Raw genomic sequence first — 23,635 nt, forward strand, 5'->3', positions numbered from 1 at the left:
ATTATGAACAGAATATTAGGCCCATAAACAGGAAGAATCAAAACTCCACACAGACACTGTAGTATTTGTGAATCAGTATCTCTAAAATTAAATAAAAAACAAATGATAGAACTGCTTTAAGATATGTGGGAGGGATATATTAAATAAGTAATATACAAAATATAAAAAAAAAATTGAATGATATTTTTTTTTCAGCTCAAGGTCCTTCTTCCCCTTAAGGAAGCTCTAAACACTAACAAAAAGTGCTTTTTGGGCTTGGAGATAAATATATCATATAAAGGTGTGCATATTGAGACTATTTAGTTCATTTTCAACATAGGGTACCTGCCTTATTTCTGCAGGAAAAATGTTCAAAGACAATGGACTATTCATGAACAGAAATCACTGTTGTTTACTTATAGTGGGAAAATCAATGGAAATAATGACTTTAATTACTTATTCTTGTTCTAATATAATGCTAAGAATATCTTAATCTATAATAAATTGTGTAATTAACAGTAAATAACCATTTTTTCTATCGTACTTTTAAGGGCAGATCCCTCTGAATGCCTAAAACTACCATACAAGTAGAACTCTTTAGTGTGCAGTGTTTAGAGCTTCCTTGACAAATTTGAAAGATCGTTTTATCGAAGTCGAAAATATTTTTGATAGGTCTTAAATGGGTTTCCGTAGAAATATGACCATTTTTTTTTATCAATTCGTAAAAAGAAATTGAATGAATTTAAAATAATGAATTTTGAAATTCGTTAATTCAAATTAAATTCGATAAAATAAATTTAAGAATCTCTCAATATTTTAAAGAACACATGAGTAAATATATATTCTGTTTTAAACAGGCTTTGTATGGAGTTCATAGCATATGGTGGTGGCTACCTAATCACAAAGGATTTCTATGGAAATCCCTCACCTCCACATATCTATCGTACTTCACAGTCGTCATATGAAGTGTGTATGAGACGAGACTCTTCGGCTCCGAAACACTGTTTAGAAGATAATTCTTGCACAAATAATGAACTTATTCTCTTTGAAAACCGAATTACAAAATCGGCAGACATAGATATAACACTAAAAGGCTGGTTTGATCCTTATCTCAACGCTCCTGAAGAAGCCTCTGGAATTCAAAGTTACTCAATTACAATACATGATATGAAAGAAGTGGATGAATCAACACTTTCGATGGACGAAAGCAGTATATCAACATTGAATATTTCAAGTGACGTTGATTCTATTCAGCTGCCTGATAAGCAACCTGCACTGTACGGCGTTTCACTGAATATTCTTGACAATGCTGGTAACTTCAAACAAGCAAGACGATTTGTTTTGTTTGATAATTCATCAAAGATTCTTATCAATGCGGGGAACAAACTTAAAGTATATACCGGGAATAAAGCGACAAACTTTACATGGCAGACAAATCATGGAAAAATCTGTGTACACTGGGCTGAGCGATATTACAATTCTTTTCATGTTCACCATAATTTGCTAAGACAAATAAAAGCTGATTACCACAATCTTTATAATGGAGTTTATGAACAGTACAATGGCCAGCTTCCAGTGAAAGGGACGCCAAATCTTCATGGAATTCTTGAATTTCGTTACGTTTTTGCAATTAACAGTAGAGTGTTGGATAATAAAACTGCTCCAAATTTCCTCAACCAGTCGGTTTGTGAAAAATACAGCCTAAGGGATGGGGAAACATATGATGTCACCATCATTCCGAGAGATGTAATGAACAATACAGTTAGGGAAACCATAGCGGTTCATATCGATGCAAGCGTACCTGACATTGTCGAGATGTACTTGATAAAAGATGGGATGCGTCATCTGTTCGTTCACAATTCCTCGGATCTTTCGAGAATGACGATATCCTTTAAAGCTTTAGATGAACATAGTGGACTATATTCTATTGAGTGGATGCTGGGTACATCTCCTGATGGCGGGGAGTTAGGCAGGGGTTCCATGGCAGTAAATCGTCTTGAACCCGGGGTAAGTTTGATGTGTGAAGTAGTAGGACTTATGACTAATTGCAATGGTTCTTGTATGATGCTTTATTAAAATCCTTGTAATGTTTTCTAGGAAACCTGTAATCATGTGGATAATTGCTATTGTCCAAAAGTAGGAGTCTGTGAGAAAGCCATGTACAGCGTCAAATTCAATAGCTTGATCAAGAATAATAAACAGAAGGGACACCACAACCGGGGGTACTTCTTTACAGTGAAAGTAACTAACAATGCTATGTTGGTAAGTATTTCTAGGACGGATATCTTAGCGGACGATTCCCCTCCCGCAAGTGGAATTGCAATGGAAGGAGAAACTGGATCCCAAGAAATGGATTATACTTGTAATAGAGAAATAATCGTAAGATGGAGTGGTTTTATTGATCATGAGAGCGGTATCAAAAAATATCGAGTGGGATTCGATGACAAGTGTCTGTCAAGAGAAGGGTTACTACATAATAATCATACTACCCTTCCAGGATTTATTTACGAAACCAATAAGGAGCAAATCAAAGTACTTGCTCCATACCCGGGTCTGTATTTTACAAGTGTAATTGCTTACAATTATGCTCTAGAAGCTTCAGAGGTGGTATGCTCAAACGGTATTACATACGACATCTCTCCACCAAAGTTGTATAATATAATTTTAGAGGAAGCCAAAACAACAGAAGGTATTGCATGCTACAACAGAACTGCTTGGTTAATACTCCAAAATTTCACCGCCGTCAAATTAGATATGACGCAAGCTTGCCGGAAAATATGCAACGACAGCAGTAACGAATTTCCGCTTTTGGAAAATATGCTCTACGTAAAGCAAGAACATTCCCAAGGTACATCCTATGCGGATTCAATATGTAAGAAATTAGGTGCATATGACAAAAACATGAAAACGTATATTCCCTCTGACACAATTTCTGTGTCTTGGAATGTCACTGACTTGGAATCACAAATACTTGACACCAAGATCGGTTTTGCTTCTACTAGATCGCAATCTGCAACACCAGACATTCTATCATTTACACCCACTAAGCGTTTGCAGAGCGATAAACGATTGCATTCTGCTCTTGACTCAGGGATTCCCTTTTTTATTACAATAAAAGCGACAAGTAAAGCTGGCTTGGAAACATCTGCAACAATAGGTCCTGTGGTAATTGACGACACACCGCCCTTGTACAGAGGCAATGTCAACATTGTTTTGAATGACAAGTTTGCATTTGTAGTATGGACCAATGAGACATTCGTTGACGAAGAACAGGACGAGCCATTATCAACTGTCTTATTCAAAATAGGTTTGTTTTTTACTAAGTTGCATGGCTATAAACTTTACTAACCTTTATTTATGCTTTTTTAACTATTTTTATTTTTATCTTAAATTTTAGGTCAAGGATCCACTTTTAAATCCCCACTATTACAAGGTTACCTTTTCAACAGCTGTCCAAATTTTGATAATAATCACTTTTGCATAAAGTATCCAGTAAGAAGAATCCAGCAATTAGATGAAAACAACACGGTATTCTTTTTTGAACTGTACGTTTACAATTCTGTTGGTCATGTAACAATAGTCAGAACAGATGAATTCAGTGTCCCCTCGCAGTATCCCCCGACAACAGGAACGGTTCTTGAAATTAGTAATCATTTTCCTGGACTAGGAGATACTGATTATATAGCAAGCGATGACTCAATCTGTATAGCTCTCTCTGGGTTTAAACACATTGAAACTGTTTCATTTGAAGTGGCTTTTAGCACTAATTTAACCGATGATTTAATGCCATTTCAAACTCTGCCAAGTACCAAATGTTTTTATAACATCAGTTTGCCCGAAAACACAAAAATTTACACACTAATTAAAGCAACATCTTCTGGTGGCAGTACTATCTCATCTTCCGATGGATTTTTCCTTATCAATAAATCAAAAGCTGCACACTCAATTATTGTACATGATGGGATATCATGCAATTCTGTCGTACCTGACTTTCAGTTAACAGCTAGTCTACATGGCCAAATGACAGAGATTTCAGTGAAGAAAAAAAGCTTACTGACTGGAAAATCATTCACACTTCAGATATCTGGAACTGAACCAAACTTGTATGAAATAAGTTCAGAAGATGTAATTTGGACTGGAAATTCACATTTTTCAGAAAATATGCTGACAAAATCGTTTGTGCCTATGATTGAACATCCAAGATTTTTAGTCACGTTTCGGAAAATTCTTAACACCACCTTACTTTTTAAGATAATTGACTGTCATGAAGATGCGAAATTTCAAATCAATTCGAAAGCGTACATGGCGTACTGGTCCACCAAAAGTCCGTACAAAGACTTAATAACCCACTTTAGAACTGGATTACTTGTACAAAGAGGTACTACAGAGAACTTTATTTTTCCACTGCAAACAACAATTAGTCGCGAAAGAGCAAGGTTTAGCGATGTATTTCTAGAGAATGGACTGACCTACAGGGCTATCATAGAAGCATGCTTTGAAAGACTCTGTATCGAGCCTCTAAAATCAAATGGATCGAGAATGCAGCATGAAACTAAAGCGCTGAGCAAAATTCATTCGTTGCTAAAAAAATCCAATGATGACTTATTTGAATTAATATTACATTTTGATGGATATCAATGCAGTGACAAATCCTATTCAGCTGGTTATGCAGTAGCTATAGTTGACAAGAGAGGAGCTGAAATATCAAAATGGGAGCCAATAAAAATTGAAACAAATATGAAGAACATTTCTGTGAGTATTTCCATAGCTTGTAACATTTTTTTTAATTTTTAAGCTCACCTGAGCCGAAGGCTCAAGTGAGTTTTTCTGATCAAAATTTGTCCTATGTCTGTCGTCGTCGTTGTCGTAGTTGTCGTTATTAACTTTTTACATCTTTTTCTCAAGAACCACTGGGCCAATTAAACTTGGCACTGAGTATTCTTAGGTAAAAGGGATTCGAGTGTTTTCAAATGAAGGGCCACAGCATCTTTTAAGGGGAGATAATTAAAAAAGTAAAAATTGTGTGTGTTCATTTAAAAATCCTCTTCTCAAGAAGCAATATGCTATAAAAGATGAAACGTACTTGTAAACTTCCTGATAAAGTATAGATTCAAGTTTGTTCAAATCATGACCCTCGGGGATAAGGTGGGGCCACAATGGGCAATCAAAGTTTAACATGAGTGTATATAGGAAAAATCTTTAAGGCCTTGATCAGTCATATGTATAAGGAAGCTTTCATAGTTAATATAGCGCAGTGGTTAGAGCGTCTGCTCTAGAGTCGCGAAGTAAGGAGTTGATCCTTACGTCGCGGGTTCGAATCCCACTCTGGGACGTGGAGACTTGTCCTTCGGATGAGACCGTATAAACCGAGGTCCCGTGTCGCAGTAGGTGCTGGCACGAAAAAGATCCCTCACTGCTGATCATGGCTTTCCTGTTATTCATCAGATTTAAAAAAAAAAAAAAATATGGCCGTAAGTGCCGAGTATAGGACAAAATTTGCAGCTCTCCACCGGCAAGTGGTGGCGTCTCCATATGAGTGAAAAATTCTCGAGAGGGACGTTAAACAACATACAATCAATCATAGTTAATATAGATTCAAGTTTGTTCAAATCATGACCCCCCCCCCCCCCTCGAAGAGGGATTGGGTGGGGCCACTACAGGTGATCAAAGTTTTAAAATGATATAGATATTAAAGATCTTTAAAAATCCTCTCAAGAAAAGGAAATCTAGCATTTATCATATTTATATGGAAGCATCCTCAGTTAGTGTAGATTTAAGTTTGTTCAATTCATATTATGACCCCTGGGGGTAAGGTGGGGCTACAGTGGGGATCAAAGTCTTCCATAAGAATGCATAGAAAATATTTTTTTTAAAAATCTTATGAATAACAGGAAAGCCATGATCAGTCACATTTATATGTAAGCATCAACAGGTAGTGTATGTTCAGGTTTATTAAAATCATGACCCAGGGGGCAGGGTGAAGCCACTATGGGCAATCAAATTTTTACAGGAGTATATATAGGAAAAATTTGTAAAATCTTCTCAAGGACAGCAAAACCATGACCAGTCATATTTATGTGGAAACATCCATACATCCACAGGTAGTGTTTGTTCAAATCATGACCCCGGGGGGTAGAATGGGGCTACAATGGGTGATCAAGTTTTACATGGGAATTTGATATAAGAAAAAGAATCTACTGATGAATAACAAGAATGGCCATAGTAACTCAGGTGAGCGTTGTGGTCCAAGGACTTTTTGTTTAAATCATACTGTTGAAGTATCATTGAAATGCTAAAAATTCGTTTTTAAAGCTTTTGTTAGTACAAAAATGATTGAGGCATTTCTTTTCCTTCTAGACAAGCCTTGAAAACATTTCCCTCCCAGTGTACACGCAACACTCACTTTCAGTATGCGTAAGAGGGTTCTGTTTGTCAGGAAAGTCTGCAATGTCATGTCAACCGATAAAGGAAAAGGAAAATATGGGTGGTAATGATTTAAACAACGTTTACGAAATCAATGCAAACTCTCCAGACATGGAGGAAATAAAATCATTTGCTCACAGTCGTTACCTGGGGGATAAAATGAGGGTTTTACATGATAATGAAGTTGATTTTATCAAATCAGACTGGAGAATTAACGGCGTCCTCCTTGGTACATTTAATCGTAAGATCAGCTGGTATATTATGACAGAGAATCGCCTTCCCTTACATTCTTGTACGGATGATGTCGCTTGTATTCAAGAGATCGTCTCAGAAGATTGTATTGGTTATTTTAAACAAATACCATTTGAGAAGAACAAGAGATATTTTGTATGTGCTTTTGCAAACAAAACAATAGTCAAATATGAAAAATCTTTAGAACAAAAAAGCCAGATATCTGTTTGTGGTAATGGGTTCATCATAGATGATACATCACCAGTTCCGGGAAAAGTACAGATCCAAACAGATTTTGGGAACTTTTTGAATTTCAACAAATCTTTATCACTTATATGGGAAGGTTTTTCAGACATAGAGCGAGATTTGATAATGAAATACACCTCTGGAATAGAAAAGTACACATATAGCATTGGTAATCATTGTTTATAAAATACATTGATTCAAAATTGTTGCTTAAATTTCAAAGAATTTGATATATTAATAATTTAAAATGGAAATCCCTACTTATATATTTTAATAGGAACATACCCTGGTGGTGAGGATGTGGTATCATTTACTGACACTGGATTACTGACATCTGCTAATGTGCACAATATTTCATTCAGAAACCATATTACATACTATGCAACGGTTAGAGGTGTGTGAAAATATATCTTTGCAATCTATTCAGAGAATTAAAATATTGAACTCGGGGTCACATCAATTTTTAAAGTTTTTTTTAACCTTCTTTCATTAAAGCAATTGATCGTGTTGGACACATCACTGAAGTATCATCAGAAGGAGTCATGTATGACGACACTCCACCAGTACATGGAAGGGTATTTGTCGACGGATCAGGATTGCATGGATACATAACAAACTACAGAGACATAACCGTCACGTGGGAGGGATTCAGCGATCCAGAAAGTGGGATTAAGTCATTTCAAATAGGAATTGGCTCATCAAATCTCTCAGCAGATATTTTTCCATTGACAGAAGCTATGGATACTTTCTGGAAACCAATGAAGACCGAGGGGAAATTTATAGATGGATATGAATACTTTATTTTGTTAATGGTACGTACAAGGCAAAACAAAATTTTCAAACCCACATGTATAGTTTTTCTTTTATTTTTAACTTACGTCTTTCAACATATTTCATTCATTGTAGATAACTAACAACGCTGGATTATCCACCTTGGTCAGTTCATTGGCATTTGTTATTGACAGTAGTCCCCCACATGAAGGGTTTGTCGTAGATGGAAATGAAACAGGCGTAAGTCTTCTGTAGAAAGTTATTATGTGTTAGGGCTTTTCCGAATGGATCGAAATTTACTTACACATCATTATAATTGTAGATTGATATAGATTTTCAACGGAATATCACACACATATGTTCTAGATGGGATGGATTTCATGATCCTCATACAGAGCTAGCATATTATGAAATAGGCATAGGTACTACAAGAGACACAAATGATGTTTTCCCAGCTACATCTATTGGACTATTAAAAGGTGTCATGTACTTATAGAATCGATTGAAAATTATAATATTATCTATGGTTTCAATTCATGAATATAATATTTAGATCTTTAATACACAGAATATTGCTGGGCAAATGAGTTTATTCCGGGAGAAAAGTATTTCACCATTATAAGGGCATGCAATAAGGCAGGATTATGCACATCAAAATCCTCCAATGGGGTAACTCTAGATAATTCACCACCCATACCAGGACTTGTTCATGTGGGCATGAGTGACCGTCATCAACATTATATCAGTCAAAAGTTTGTAAAATTTACATTTTCTGAGAATAAATAAATTGCTCAATTTCAATTTCAAGGTTGTGAAATTAATTTCTACTTCTACTTTATAGGCATGTTGTATCCGCGCAGTGGATAGGGTTTCAAGACCCACATTCGGACATCGAACATTTTGAATTTTGTATAAGCAAGTCAAGAAATGATTGTGATATTACCGCTTTTGAAAATGTACTTCTTAGCGAACGTATAACAAAAACGTCAATCAATCTACCACAAAACACAAATTTATATGCAATAGTGAAAGCATACAATCGAGTGGGGTTGTACAGCCAACAGTCATCTGAGAAGTTCCGTGTGGATACTACACCACCGATAGAAGTGGCAAAACCTGTTTTTGATTCTGCTCAGTTTTCACATAAATCTGGAACACAATATGACGATTCCGTCTTAGTTGCCAATTGGAAGTTCATGGAAGAGGAGAGTTTTATTGCATCCAACGAAGTTGTATTAAAATCGCACAAAAACGGAAAGACCATAAGGGACATCAAAACGAATGGAAATGAAAATAATATCACAATTAAACTTGAAGACGAAATTGCTTTAAAAAGTGGAGACACGTATTACGTATTTATATCTAGTTGTAATGCAGCTGGACTGTGCACACATGCGTCATCCGATCCTCTTCTCATTGATTCGTCTCCCCCACAACTCGGTGGTTTTAAGAATCTCATGAAGTGGAAAAATCATGAAAATAAGACAACTGAGCTTCTGCTTTTGTGGCATGGTTTTTCAGATATCCATAGTGGAATAGAGAAATACGGTGTATTTGTCAGCGAATCCTATACAGGTTCAGAATTATCCAATGGACTTTTATATGCAGACCACTTAGACACTGAAATCCAAATGGTATCGCTTAACTTAACACGTCAATTGTCAGAAACTGATGAAATTATTTTGTCAGTTTACGCTCTGAATAAAGTGGGTCTTAGAAGTAAAATTGCTAAAACAACTGTCACATTAGTTGCAGATGATGTTTCATATGCAAGTGGGTTTCTAGAACTTCAACGTTATTTATGTCGATCACATACCTGTAATAACGATTGTACCTGTTCCGTAGTAGGATCCAGATGCCAAGATGAGTCTCAAAAGCCCAGTACCTGTAAAAGAAATGATAATCACGCAGGAATGTTTTCGGTTTTGTTTGGAAATACAATGTCCTTGACAAACTTGACTCTGTCGTCAAAATGTGTTTTTGCACACTGGAAAGTAAGAAACATAACAATGATTCAACGCTTTGAATGGAGCATTGGAATTCAGCATGAAGATCCAGGTGCAGGTGTCTTTGATAGTAGGACGGAAAGTGTCTGGCACGAAAACGGACAACTCACGAACATGACGTATTGCATTGAAAACGGAAAACATTTTAAGCATGGGGAATCATATGTCTTTCATGTTCGAAGTTGGATTTCGGAAGATACCTATTTTGAAAAACAATCAAATCCTCTTCTTGTTGATAGAACGCCTCCAATAATTCGACGAGGAAAATCAATTAAAGAAACTCTCATCTCTTGCATTGAAAATGATGTTGACTTTTTGAACTCGACATCAAATTTTCTTGTATGTTGGGAGGGCGTGTTTATAGAAAACGGAGCTCAGATTACGAAATATTCTGTATCATCAGGATCATCACCCTTTGGTATGCACGGGTATTTTTTATTTATTTCTTGCCTTTCACTTGAAATAATATATTCTTTCTTCAATTGTATAGAAAAGATAAAATGATTTTATTGTTATTTCAGGAAATGACCTAATCGATGATCAGAATGTAGGACTTAGAACATCCTTTCTAGTTGAAGGCAAGCTGCTGAGACCAGGTGTTACATTTTACTTTACAATAACATCGACAAACGAGCTTGGAATGAAAACATCATTTACCTCAGATGGAGTTCTGATAGATTTAGATAATCCAACGGGAGGAGTTGTTTATAATACAAAGTTCCACAAGAACATTGCATATCAATCATCAACAAGTGAAATAGGTTTATCATGGCATGGATTTGATGATCACAACTCTTTCATTAAAAAATATCATGTAGCTCTGACTGAAAAAGATGCAAATGAAACATTTAGTACCGTCGTCGATGCTAAAATTCACAATAGCTATATATTCCACGGATTATCGTTAGAGCATAATCGGATATACAAAGTTGCTTTGGTTGCATTTGATGCAGTGGGGCATTTTACTCGTTCAAGGTATGCACAAGACTTAAAAATCGATACCACACCACCGAAGGGTTTTTATTGCACTCAGATGCAGGCTATATCTATGACCAAAGTAAGCACAACGAAATCTGTGTTTCAGACAAAGATGTTTTACAGATATCGATATCAGATGTCTGCTAATTTAAAGGCTGGAGAGATTTATCAATTGTCCGTCAAAGCTGATGCTTCAATGTCGTCAAAAAGTATTCATGTACTTATTGGAGGAGAGATGGAGATGTTAAATTTGTTTCATAGTACTGATGAAGTTTTATATGCAGAGCATACGTTTATATCCAAATATACTGACATCACTTATATTTCAGTTTTTCTCACTTCCAAGAATACGAAGAGTATGATCGTCACAAACTTGCATCAGTGTCTCTCGTATGAGCCAACGTTGAAGCCGTTTTCTCTTGCACAGGTACTACCAAACTATGTAAGTGTTTCACTACATATTCAAGACATAGAAAGTGGAATAAAATCCATATACCTTGGGATTGGAACAACAAGAATGGGATATCAAGTAAGGCCATTACTTCCATTTTCGACAGGATTTCAAGAAATTGTAAGAACTGATGTTCAACATAACAGCAGTCTTTATTTTATCGCCGTGGTTGAAAATAATGCTGGCCTTAAATCAACATTTCATTCAAAGCCTCTTTTAATTGATCATTCGAAGCCGGAGATCCATAATATAAAAAGCAATGTAACGTACCAAGAAATTTCCGTGTCCAATGAAAATAATACTGTTGAATTTAACAACACACCAGTAAGATTGAGAGAAAGAAGAACAAAGGCTACCGTTAATGTTACATGGCATGTCGTGGATAAAGAGAGTGGAATTCGTCGTTGTGAGTGTGGGGCTGGTAAGATATATATATTTAATTGCTGTGGTAAAATTTGGAAATTTATTCAAAAATTAAGGATTATCTCCCTCATGCATAGCTCTGATCCTTCGACATATTTGGCTCCAGTCTTCGGCACCCCCTTTTTCAGCTCTTCAAAGTTCTTTTTTTAATTTTAATATTTCGGATTTCCAACGTTTCGGCATCAGCATCACTGAAGAAACATAATTTGTCGAAATGCGCATCTGGTGCATCAAAATTGTACCGTATAAGATTCACGTTCAGTAGCTAAATCTTGTTCTTTTCTTTCAGGATTTTTTCCGTTCTCAGCATCCACAGTATCTTTAAGAAAGAGCGACACGGCCACGGGTTGTGTCTTTTCAAATCTTGAGATTCGACATGGAACACGATTGTTCATCACTACAGAATGTACTAATGGTGTTGGACTTCGAGAAACAAAAACACACGGTCCCATAATAATATCTATCAATTATCCAGACGATCAGGCAACAGAATTAAGTTTTATACCCAATAATGCAATATCAGTAAAACATGCTGAGCCAGTGATCTCAACTCAATCCAATAAGAATCGCATAACGTTTTCATGGAATGGGTTTTCAGATATCTCTGGTATCCGTGAGTATGAAACAAGACTTTGGAAGGAATCTAAAGTTATCTCATCATGGAGATCGGTTGGACTTAAAACTTACACTTCATTTGATATTCATGCAGTTGATGGCGATATATATAATGCTGAAGTGAAAGCAATAAATCATGGCGGACTATCGAGTTACGCAAAAAACAAAAGCATTACAGTAGATGCAAGAAGTCCACACTTGACAGGTAGGTATGCTTTGAAAGAGTGTAAATGTTAAAGGACTTATCGCATACTTTCAAATCTTTCAAATTATATTAATTTTAACTTCTCTGTATCAATAATAATTAAATCGGCTCATTTTAGTGCCGATAATTAACGAATATTTAGCAATATAGTAGTTTTAATTATACCTCTCCGCTCGCTCGATCTCCAGTGAATTAGGTAGGGATGTCATGTGGTACTGTGGCGTCATAGAAGGCGCTTCGATCAGCTGATTCCATACAGTAAGCGATTGATACTGTCAAACTTTATTGCAATGGACAACGAGTATGCCAATATTGATGATATTCCTGGTAATATTAACATTCAACCGTATATGTTTGAGCCACCTCCACGTCCGAATGTTCAGGAAAGCAGCGAGGAAAGCGATTATGGCGATGAGCATGATCATGGAGATGATCATGGAGATCGCCGACTAAACACTTTTTGTTCAGTATTTAAGTAGCATCGTTAATTCATTTTATAGTTTTCGTTACAATTTTGCATTGTTTAGTTAATATCTGCAAATATTTTATCTTATTTAACACAACGAACTTGGTTTATATATCGCTTAATTCAACAGTAAATGATCCGATATCTAAGAACTGTTGTAAAACTTGCGCATAACATGTCTTATCGCTTGTTTTCAATTCAACACATATTCTTACTTATTTTTAAACATTTAAAACAATATAAAAACAATGTCCGATTTATTTTTGATAAATACATAAGATCATATCAAATTTGCCAGCTATTTTGCTCCCCCTCAAATCGGGGAGGGGGGGGGTAAGAAATGGAAATCTGAAAAAGCTCAGGCCGGATTCCTTCCTCTGTCTACTGTTACACCCAAAGGCGACACAAAAAATGCATTATCACACTATTACCGATTGCTTTCACTAATCTGATAATTGGTTTTTAAACGGTTGTTTGCGGATAAGATAACAAGATGGCCATTGGCTATTTTCACCTTCTCGATCGAAAGGGGCTCCTCTGACGTCACAAGCAATGGCGCGGAAAATCGTAAGAAAAATATGCATATCGCGGAATTTGAATTTCGTTGTCCATAATCTTGCAAAATAAGCTTTGTTTTAATTTTAAATTATTTTGACTTTATTATTTAACATACATAGAAGTCATTTTCACAAAATTTTTAAACTCTACATGCATGCAATACGCCCTTTAATGATTTATTCTGTACGTGTGTATACAGATTCATATTTTGGAGCCATTGGTGCATTTTTGCGCTAAGGCCAAACAAAAAAATATGTTTGTTTACTGTTACATGCTGAAAAAAAATAGGGTCGGTAGGTAGGGATTTTTTTTTATTTTATTGAATTTTTTTATTTACAAATTCACATGAATTGGTTGAAATACTAGTGATGGGAATCGGTAAGAATTTCATAATCGATGATCGGGTAACTGTAACTAACTAAGTATCGATTATAATCGGACATTAACAAAGGCTATCAATTTAGTTAATTAAATGGTAAGAATGGGTAAATGACTACTTTCTGCATATGTATTTGTTGCTCATTTTGCTGAAAAAGAATAAAAGGATATCATCTGAGTGTTATATTGAGTGTGTATCTGTTTTTCTTTAATTTTTCGTCATATGCTGTACAGATATAAAACTTACGTCCATACCCGGGAACATGTTTTGTTTCCCGGGTATGGATACAATTGTCTGTTCGTCTGCACCATTGTGAACTGTGATACACAAACAAGTTCATAGATAAGTTTTGGCTGGGATATTTGGTTCAAAAACTATTACGCTTGTTAAAAAAATAATAAACCGATTAATCAGAATAAAAATTTTGTAATCAAGCGCTTGGATTATACCAGCAATCAACTGATTTTCGATTATAATCGATGATCGGAACACCACTATGAAATACAAAACAGTTTTACCATTGTGTGATGCTTTACTTTTGTTTGGGCTTGCCATATTGGCAATAGACAATATCTTTCTTGCCAACTGACTTACAGCTACCACACAATGGTAAAACTGTTTTGTATTTCTTCTTTAAAGGTGCTTGGACACAGATTTGAAGTTAATATTTTCTCAGATTTTCTGTATAATTTCATGACTTATATGTTGCTTTAGCATTTCATACTAAAATGTAATAAAAATCTTATTTCATCTCGAAGTTGTTGAAACTTCAAATTTCTGGACGCGTTTGATTGACACATCCTTGCACTTTCACAATTTTCAATTTTATTCTTAATACTTAAGAAAAGTGGCAGTTTTGTTGTGTATTAACGAAAAGTATTAAAACTATAATCCGGAAAATTCAGAGTAGAAATGTTCGAAAGCAAAACCCATTCACAGTATTGTCAGTCCGTGCTCAGTGGTGTGTGCAGACTTTAACAATTGAACACACCCGGTGAATCGTAAACATTAACAATAACAGAGCTCGTGCCTTGTTTACAGAAACAGTTTACGTTTCACGGGTGTATTCAATTTCTTAAACTCTGTACACAACACTGAGCACGGGCTGACGATGTTAGTGAGGGGGTTTGCTTTCGCACATTTCTACTCTGAATTTTCTGGATTATAGATGTAATGTTTTTCATTAATACAAAACAAAATCGCTTCTTTTCTTAAATATTAAGGATAAAGATAAAATTTGTGAAAGTGCAAACGCGTCCAGGAATTCGTAGTTCCAATAATTTCCAGATAAAATAAGTTTTTAATTATATTTTCGTGTGAAATGCTATTGCAATGTATAAGTCGTGATATTATACAGAAATTTTGAGAAAATATTAACTTCAAATCTGTGTCTAAGCACCTTTAAATCTTCTTAAATAATTGTATACCATTAATAATTCATGCATAGCGGGAAGCATAGCGGCAATGTTTGATGCATGGCGGGAGATCTTGAATGAATGTCGGTATCGCCATGCAAAAACGGCCTTGGGAAAAAATTATAATAATTTAATCGAAAATACTAGGAATAGTCTATTTCTAGTACTTTCGATTTCAAACCGTTGACCGAATAAGATGCATGTAAAAGTTAAACTGACCAGTGAGTGACTTCTGGATTTTTACGACCAAAAAAAAAAATTGGGTCGGCGATTAAATATAGGGTCGGTCGGGTAACCGTAAACAAACATATTTTTTTGTTACGCCTAATGCATCAATAACATCTAAATATTATTTTTAGCTAAATATAAGGCATAAAAATACTGAACAATTATACCAAACAATGGCTTACCTTTGATTGTGCTAAATTTTATATATTAGTGTATATGAAGGTATTTTTAAACAAATAAAAACTTTTATAATTTCTATATTTATCATATCTTTTCTTTAATCTTTTGATAAAAGACTCAACAGACTCAAAAGACAAAACAAGGAGTATCAGTAAATTAACTAGTAGGTTAACTAAGTTACTAGATCTTATTGCATTTTCACTTCTTCATGTAGGTGAGAGCTTGGTAGTGAGGAAAATATCAACAGGCAAATACATACTCGATTGGTCGAACGTCTTTGAGGACACTGCGAAAGGTTCAACTGCATTTATCGTCTCCGTCGGAACTAACAGAGGATATTCGGATTTACAGTCCCCAACTTACACACTGCAGCATTCGATATCTGTGAACACAGACACTGTGTCTGTTATCTATATTAATGTAAGGGGTATTAGTCCAACAGGAGAATCGCAGATTTATCACATGGCGTATGCCACAAAATGAATTAAAAAGGCTTTGCATATAATGAAACATTTGATAAAATTCTATACTAATTTCATACTATGATTCATTACGTTCGAAATTGCTCTTAAATTTTATCCAGTGATCTTAAAAGATATTTGGTCAATGTGTTAATTTTAAATGTGTAATAATTTCGAATTCAGTTACATACATGGTTCATCAGTCTTGGTTTTATGCTTTAAATATCTATATATGTATATAGTTTTTTTTTATGAATGGTTCACATCCCAAACAATGGTTCTATAACGATAATTAGGATAATCTGATTAATTTAAAAGAAACAAAACTTAGGGTTCATGAATAGGAAGTAACATTTGTGCTCTTAGTGATTTATGATGTTTTTCGTATATTTTGGAAAGATGTAGGCAATGTACAGATCTTAAAGTTATTGATTTAAAATTCCGTCCAATTCAGTTTTACACATTTTTGTTTTGTATTACAACAAAGTTATTTTATTTAGATTAGCATTGTTTTATTCAAGCAATGTGTTTAAATATCCAAGTGTATGTTATTTTGATTTGTGTCATGATTGCTGAATGTATAAAGATATATTGATTTGTAGTGTATATTCATTTAATATAAAAGTTTCTATCCAATATATTCAGTTCTGTTTATTTTCACAGTAGCCGGCCCGAATTGTTGTCTTCTTACTTACAAAAGTTTTCTAAATAGTGAAGGATAGATCAAAAAGTAAAAAAGATGTTGGTCGTGACAAGTCCTTGCAAAGTATTCGGAATTAATTAATGCTGCTTGAATTAACTAAGGAATGTTTTAAAGTCTTCTGTGAGTTATTGATGTGAAAATCACACAGAGATGTCACTTACACTGTAGGTATATTTCTGCAAATCTGTGTGATTTACACATCAATAATTCACACTAAATTTTAAAACATTCCTTATATTTTCATTTAACATGTTTAAAAGCACAAAATATACTCTGAATTTCTCACTGTAAAAAAAGCCTTCTCGTGTGACTTGAAGTAAAAAAAATTCTTTCTCTAAATCCTGTTACATTCATGTTTGCAATTCTATGCTCATACAATAACAAAGCTTTTAATAACAGAATTCATTAGTAGTGATTAGGATTACTTTGGAATCAATTTAAATCACGGGAGCCGATGTTCGTGGGCAACCAAATTGTGTGGACATAATATCGTGGGTAATCTGTACACGTATATAAAGGAGATTCAACCAATACATAGACAAAGAATTGTTCGTTGGAATGTGTGAATTTGTGGGTAAGAGTGACCTATGAAATCCCACAAAAATTGGTCCTCCACGAACGATAATGATTCCACAATATTGTATTTTGTGATCAAGCATAATTATTTCAGTAGCACATGCCTACCTTCACGAGTCAGTACAATTCTACGGATCTTTAATTAGTTTTTGTAGCATTTATTAAGACTTTTAAATAAGTAGAGATATATAAACAATTCTCTGGCGAATTAAATTCAACATTTTAAACGCATTCCTTCAGGATTTCTGTCTTGCAACTGAGTTTTTTTCCCGAGCTCTCAAGTGCTCTTTAATAAGCTGTTTTACTGGAAAGATAATACAATGAAATAAGGTAAAAGAAATGTTGTGTAATTGGTGGAACTAGCTCGATCAATTTGATGTTAGAATAATAATGGTTCAATTGCTATATAAGAAGTTCATAGGTCAATGTAGCTACAGATCAATAATTCAAATTCAGACAGCTATACCAGAGTATGGATAGGAACCTTTTTATGATATATTTGCGTAATCCACATTATTAAGATTCGAAAAAATACTTAAACATTCTATATTAAAAGAATCTTACCCTATAGATTTGATCAGTTCAGAGATTGGTTTTGAAAATATTCTCAGATGAGTATACTTCTCAAGACTTAAGAATAATTTTGGAGAATTCTCAGTTTTACGGCAATAAGGCCAGAAAGTTGATTTGAGTGGATAAAAATGTTAATTTACTGTGAAAATTGAGAATGCTCAGTGTCTACGCACAAATTAATTTCAAACATATTCTGAAGGAGCCAGAAGACAGTTTTTTTTAATGAAAACAAAATTTTTGTCTGAAGTTTTCCTTGGTATTTTTTTTTAATTTTAAATTCTCTCTACATGTAACAATAGCATGTTCTACTCACTTGAGGAATTTGAAGCTTTAAGGTATAAAACATGTACATTTTATTTATATATTGAGCCCAAATGATGGCATAGGGATAGTCACAAAAATTCATGAAAATTTAGCCTATTTTTACTATTTCACAAGATCCGCAACAGCTTCCAGCTGGCCAGTGGTAGTGCTACCACAAAGAATGCAAGTCAACGCCTGTACATACCACTAAACAGCAAGAGAAGAGCTAAGGATATTGGGTCAACTACCTTCCTTCCAAAATACAATTCATTCTATAAACCCGTCCCGCTTTTCTGAGGAAATCCCGGATTCTTGACTTTAGTTTCGTATTTTCATTCCATATCCCATCAACAGTAGTGTGACACTAAAGTGTCATATATAATAAAATTCACACGGCCATAATTTCCCTCCATATGCACACATAAAGTATTCTAGAAATAAATTAAAAGCACCTGAAATATACATTCAAACCTTAGGTTTTCCCATTTTGTTTAATTTGAGACGGTACCATCGAAAGTATCCGAGACTATCATCTGCTGCCGAAGAAATCAACACCCATTTCTTCAGGATTCACAAACATGAGATAAGTCCTTTAAGAATCCTTTATATTAAAATCCATTTTAGATGTTTGAAGAGTTGCAGAGGGCCTGATAAAATGTCATCAAGATGATAATTCATTTCATCACTAAAACATTAATATACAATGTAGAACCAAGTTCTAATAGACAAACATGGGGGATGCTTGTCCCGGTAACTTTACAAACGATGAATAGAGAAGAAAGAAGTGGTTATATTATGTAGCGGCAGACTTTTAGAATACTTAATTAAAGATGTATTCCAAACTTTAAAGATAAGTCATACACTGTATCTCGTTAACATATTGAATCTCAGAATTCAAAATAGATGATATTTTGGGTTCTTCCACTCCACAGTACATTTTTAAAAAGTATGAAAAGAATTACTCATTAAGTGAAAGTAATACCGGTGTGTTCAAATTTCTATTCTTCCTGATATACTTTATTCTCGGAAATAAAATATACAACATGGCTATCTATCTTTCATGTTGTATATTTTATTTGCTCAAATAAAATATATCAAGAAGGACACTTCGCTCGTTACCATCAATATTCATAACAAACATTCAGGCAAGTAATAATATATAATATTATACTTTCATGTAACTTAGTTGAATCTGATTTGTCGAGAAACATTTGTTAAAAAACACTATTTCCCGCTGAATGATGAAGCCACGCTCTCCAAGGTAGCAACAGTCAGCATTGCTTGACGACAGGTGATATTATATTCCAAAAAATAGTGACTGCGCAGAATTTATACGCGCTAGGTTCACTGGTATATGTATTTGTATAAAACATTTAGTACAGTATAATAAATATTGCATGTAGTTGAGTGTAGCATTGAAAATTTTCACCCTCGAAAACCATAGTCAACCTCGGCTGCGCCTAGGTTGGCAATGGTTTTCTTGGGGTGAAAATTTTCAACGTTACACTCAACTACATGCAATATTTATATAATGTATTCCGTAAGAAACCTTCTACTTTTGAAAACGAACGGCCTATCCTATGTTTTGATGCAATGGCAACTTGCGTTTTGCGTTTTAATTTGAAATCATTAACTTTTGTTCATTTTTTTCATTCTAACGAGTCACCCTTTTCATTTTTTTTAAATACAAAACCCTGTCTTTGATGTTATGCTACATGTACATGTATATATAAATAAATTTTACTCGACTCTCTTATTTGAGATCATAGTATACAATAATTTCGCAAACTATTTTTCAATATGGGTGCCACAAAGAAAACAATAAAATGAATATACTCATAAGCCAAGTTAAATCTGGCGACAATTCATAAATATTCGATATTTCAATACCGAGAGACAGCGACGGCTAGAATGGAAACAAAAATCATGTGGCTTGTGACAATTCTTTGCTAATATTAGATAATAATCTTGAATAACTGTATGAAAATATAAAAAAAAAAAAATAAAAATGAACTTACTATTTATTTTAGACACTTATTACATGTAAGTTTAGTCACAGAAAATAGTACATAGTAAACAATAGCTTTATTAAGTTACTGTCAACTACAATAATAAGCCAATTATCATTACAAAAAACACCATGAATGAATTAATAAATACATGTAATAGGTCAACAAGGTCCATATCCATTTCATTTGTATTCTACTTATACAAACCTTTAAATTATATATCCAGTTTTATTCTTCATTTATGCACATCAAAATCGAAAAATAAAATAAAGTACAATTTTCCACCTTCCAATGGATAGTTCTAAAATATTATATGATCAAATCAATAGCTTCATTTTACTATCTGCTTTTTCTCCTAGTATTCTAGAATTCTTCTGAATTTGAGGACTAAGTAGGCGAAAGCGGGCGTCAGCATAAGATTTATACAATTTTGAAAGAGTTGTCATGCATTTCATTTTATTTTCGAACTCTAGATAACAAAGGAACTTTAGGAAATAAGCGTATGATTTATCATACATTACAAATTCAGCTATGATGCATCCATTGACCTCATTTTCAAGAAGACTTGGAAGGAAGCAACTATTTCTATAGAGATCCACTGAATGTGAATAGTAATTTTTTAATAAATCAGAAAAGCTAACTGAACTCTTGGCTAAATCTTTTAACAGAGCATTGCTGTATGAGATACAAAACAGAATACTGTCGGGTATTTTCGCGAGAACACCAGATATAACCTTTATTGCATGTCTACATTTCCTTTGACAGTAATATAAAGTAGCTAAATAGAGCGCTCCGGATGCGTTGGAATATCTTGCTAAAGAGAAAGCCGCCTCCGATGACAAAAGGTATTCGTATATTCTAGTAAGTACAAATTTTTCATACAAAATGACTCCGGCTCTTCTCATAACGATTAAAAAAAGATAAATTAGGATTGCTTTTTTTATATCACTTTTCTCATTTTGTAAAGCATTGATGATATTCAAAATGGATAACATGCATTCATGATATGTTGTCTGATGTCCTTTTACAGTAATTAATACGCGAGATAATGTCATTAGCTTTTTAAATTTTCGCGAAGCATTTGGTACCAAACTTAAAATATTTCCCATGGACAACGGTTTTATCATACATACCAGATCAAGGGGTTTATATTTTAGAACTTTGAGAAGCCTCTCCTCAATTCGGTGCCTTTTTTCCATAAATCCAGATTTCAAAAAGAGATTACTGTCTGGTATGAAATAATTTGGACACGCGCCTTTTTTTACGTATAACAAAAGTCGTGATATGCATATCATAAAGCACCGGAATATATTACTAGGAATCCAAAAATCGGCATGGATATCTTCTAATACATGAAACAGAACTGTCTTCAAATGGTATGAACACAGTGTGTCATATGTTTCTATGCACAACTTAATCTCGTGATGAATAACAATTTTCAGAAGACCATAACAACAAAACTGAACGTGATTTAATGATCGGACGATATGCTTTTCGAGAATTGAAAAGGATTTCAGCCAATGAATACCTTTATCATCTTTCATAGGACCTTTAGGGACAAAATGCACGACAGTAATTTTGTTTTGCTTCAGGATTTCCTCTTTTACATTGTTCCAGAAGTTCGTCTTGAAGTTCCTCAAAATCCGATTTGAAGAAATAGGACTGATAGGTAAACCATAACACATATCGTGTCCTTGTGGAAAATTTGTACTAATACATGGTCCATGACTTCTGCTATCGAAATTTTTATTGATACAGTAATTTAATCTATCTTGTAAAATTTTGATTCTAGAAAGACAAAATGTATCAACATTCAAGTTTGTAGCACGTAAATTAACTTAATGATACGGTAATAGCTTGTTAAAGCCTGGTCGACAGCCGTTATCAATAGCAATATATTTACACAGTTGGTTAACAACATCTTTCACGTCAAGAACAACATTCATTGTTAACTCTGAAATCATTACATCAAGGTCATTCCAATAAAACAGAAAACCTTCGCATCGACCTCCAGTAATATATTCATGATGTAGTGGCGAAACACATTTCATCTTGGGGTATAGATCGTAGATGACTCGTCGTATTTGAATATCATCTGGTGTACCCACTGCAAGATCTATACATTCCCACATTTCCCGAATAGGATTTTCCGGGAAATTTTGTGGACCTGTAAAAAGTTTAGAGATATTACGCTGGCATATTTCTGCCCCTATATGCAAGATAAATAATATCAACATGCAAGAAAAGTATGTCAACATGCAAGATAATTATGTCGACATGCAAGTTACCAATCATATTAGAGACTCTGATTTAAATATAGGTAAATTTACATACTTACGCCAGTATCTGACATTATACATCCATGATGCAACAAAATTACGTTAACATGCGAATTAAGTCAGCATGCAAGATAATTAAATATAGAAATGCAACTTATTTATGCCAATATGCGAGATAATTATACAGACATGTGACTTATTTATGTCAATATGCGAGATAAAAATATAGACCTGCGACTTATTTAGGTCAACATCCGAGACAATATGTTGAGATGCGAGTTAATTATGTCAACATGCCAGATATTTATGTTGAAATGCGACTTACTATCTTGCATGTTGAAATTAATAAGTTGCATATAAACATAATTATCTTGCATGTTGACATAAATATCTTGCATGTTAACATATAACTCGCTTGTCAACATTAGTATGTTGCATGTCAACTTGATTAACTCGCATGTCAACATAAATAATTTGGATGTCGACATAAATTATCTTGCATGTAGACATAATTATCTTGCATGTAGATATAATTATCTTGCATGTAGACATAGTTATCTTGCATGTTTACATACTTTTCTTCTTTTTTTGCATGAAGGGGGCTGTTACGGTACATGTTCTGTGCAGAATGTCGTCGGCGACCATGATAATACCTACCCTCACTGCACATATTGTCGTCTATCGGTACATATAGTCGCCGGCGACAATATGTGCCGAGACGTGCCCTTTTTTCCCTCCTGTATAATGGACGACAAAATGTTCAGTCATGCATCGGCACATATTTTCGTCGATGACTTTATGTACAGTGAACATTTACACATTTTGTCGCCAATATATTGTGTTGAAGAATATTGAATATGGTTGTGAGGAGAGAGAGAGAGAGATTGATACACACAGGGAGAGACAGACAGACAGAAAGACAGACAAAAGGATAAACAAAATGTCTGGCAAATAAATAAGTAAACAATTTGTATTAATTTATATAGCATTACTCGTAATACTTTAGGGAGAAAAGGTTTTGGTCAGAAAATTGTGTTAAGGATTGGTGTACACCACTATGATATGGCAAGATACCGTAATTCCTGATATAGCTGATAAACCAACCTTTTCTTTTTTTCTTGATATATATACTTGGAGATTGAATGTTATTTTTTTTTTTGTTCAGTATTAACGATTA

General features: G+C 34.3%; 3 protein-coding genes and 1 long non-coding RNA gene across 4 annotated transcripts; 3 read left to right on the forward strand and 1 right to left on the reverse strand.

Annotated features, from left to right (window-relative positions):
* Window positions 1–843: 843 nt before the first annotated feature.
* Window positions 844–2,898, forward strand: LOC133182735 (uncharacterized; the record flags this gene model as incomplete). The annotated part of the gene is made up of 2 exons (XM_061317582.1): window positions 844–1,986; window positions 2,077–2,898. Coding segments are annotated over exons 1-2 (1,965 nt in total), but the record flags the coding sequence as incomplete, so codon positions are not given.
* A 784-nt stretch (window positions 2,899–3,682) lies between these two features.
* On the forward strand, window positions 3,683–11,030 carry LOC133182736 (uncharacterized). The gene is made up of 10 exons (XM_061317583.1): window positions 3,683–4,731; window positions 6,337–7,048; window positions 7,157–7,273; window positions 7,375–7,691; window positions 7,786–7,890; window positions 7,973–8,129; window positions 8,219–8,402; window positions 8,492–10,074; window positions 10,178–10,631; window positions 10,964–11,030. The coding sequence occupies exons 1-10, from the start codon at window positions 3,763–3,765 to the stop codon at window positions 11,028–11,030; spliced, it is 4,665 nt and encodes a 1,554-aa protein (XP_061173567.1). The 5' UTR covers window positions 3,683–3,762.
* Window positions 11,031–11,426: 396 nt separating this feature from the next.
* LOC133183736 (uncharacterized) lies at window positions 11,427–11,976 on the forward strand. Its single transcript, XR_009720715.1, has 2 exons — window positions 11,427–11,506; window positions 11,798–11,976. It is a non-coding gene; the product is annotated as an uncharacterized LOC133183736 (long non-coding RNA).
* Window positions 11,977–20,258: 8,282 nt separating this feature from the next.
* LOC133182737 (uncharacterized) lies at window positions 20,259–22,311 on the reverse strand. The gene is made up of 3 exons (XM_061317584.1): window positions 22,133–22,311; window positions 20,821–21,967; window positions 20,259–20,273 (listed from the first exon to the last, which is right to left on the reverse strand). The coding sequence occupies exons 1-3, from the start codon at window positions 22,309–22,311 to the stop codon at window positions 20,259–20,261; spliced, it is 1,341 nt and encodes a 446-aa protein (XP_061173568.1).
* Window positions 22,312–23,635: the final 1,324 nt, after the last annotated feature.

Source organism: Saccostrea echinata, unplaced genomic scaffold (assembly GCF_033153115.1).
Source record: "Saccostrea echinata isolate AGI-Se365-2 ecotype Australia unplaced genomic scaffold, CSIRO_AGI_Sech_v1 ptg000009l, whole genome shotgun sequence".
NCBI lineage: Eukaryota > Metazoa > Mollusca > Bivalvia > Ostreida > Ostreidae > Saccostrea > Saccostrea echinata.

Bases quoted from the DNA above. Each gene is read 5' to 3' on its own strand.
- LOC133182736 (XM_061317583.1), top strand. From the start codon at position 3,763: ATGCCATTTCAAACTCTGCCAAGTACCAAATGTTTTTATAACATCAGT. The intron at 4,732-6,336 runs GTGAGTATTTCC...TTTTCCTTCTAG, and splicing joins CAAATATGAAGAACATTTCT to ACAAGCCTTGAAAACATTTC. The intron at 10,632-10,963 runs GTATGCACAAGA...CTTATATTTCAG, and splicing joins GGGCATTTTACTCGTTCAAG to TTTTTCTCACTTCCAAGAAT.
- LOC133182737 (XM_061317584.1), bottom strand. From the start codon at position 22,311: ATGTGGGAATGTATAGATCTTGCAGTGGGTACACCAGATGATATTCAA. The intron at 21,968-22,132 runs GTTAACAATGAA...TTGTCTTTCTAG, and splicing joins CTTGATGTAATGATTTCAGA to AATCAAAATTTTACAAGATA.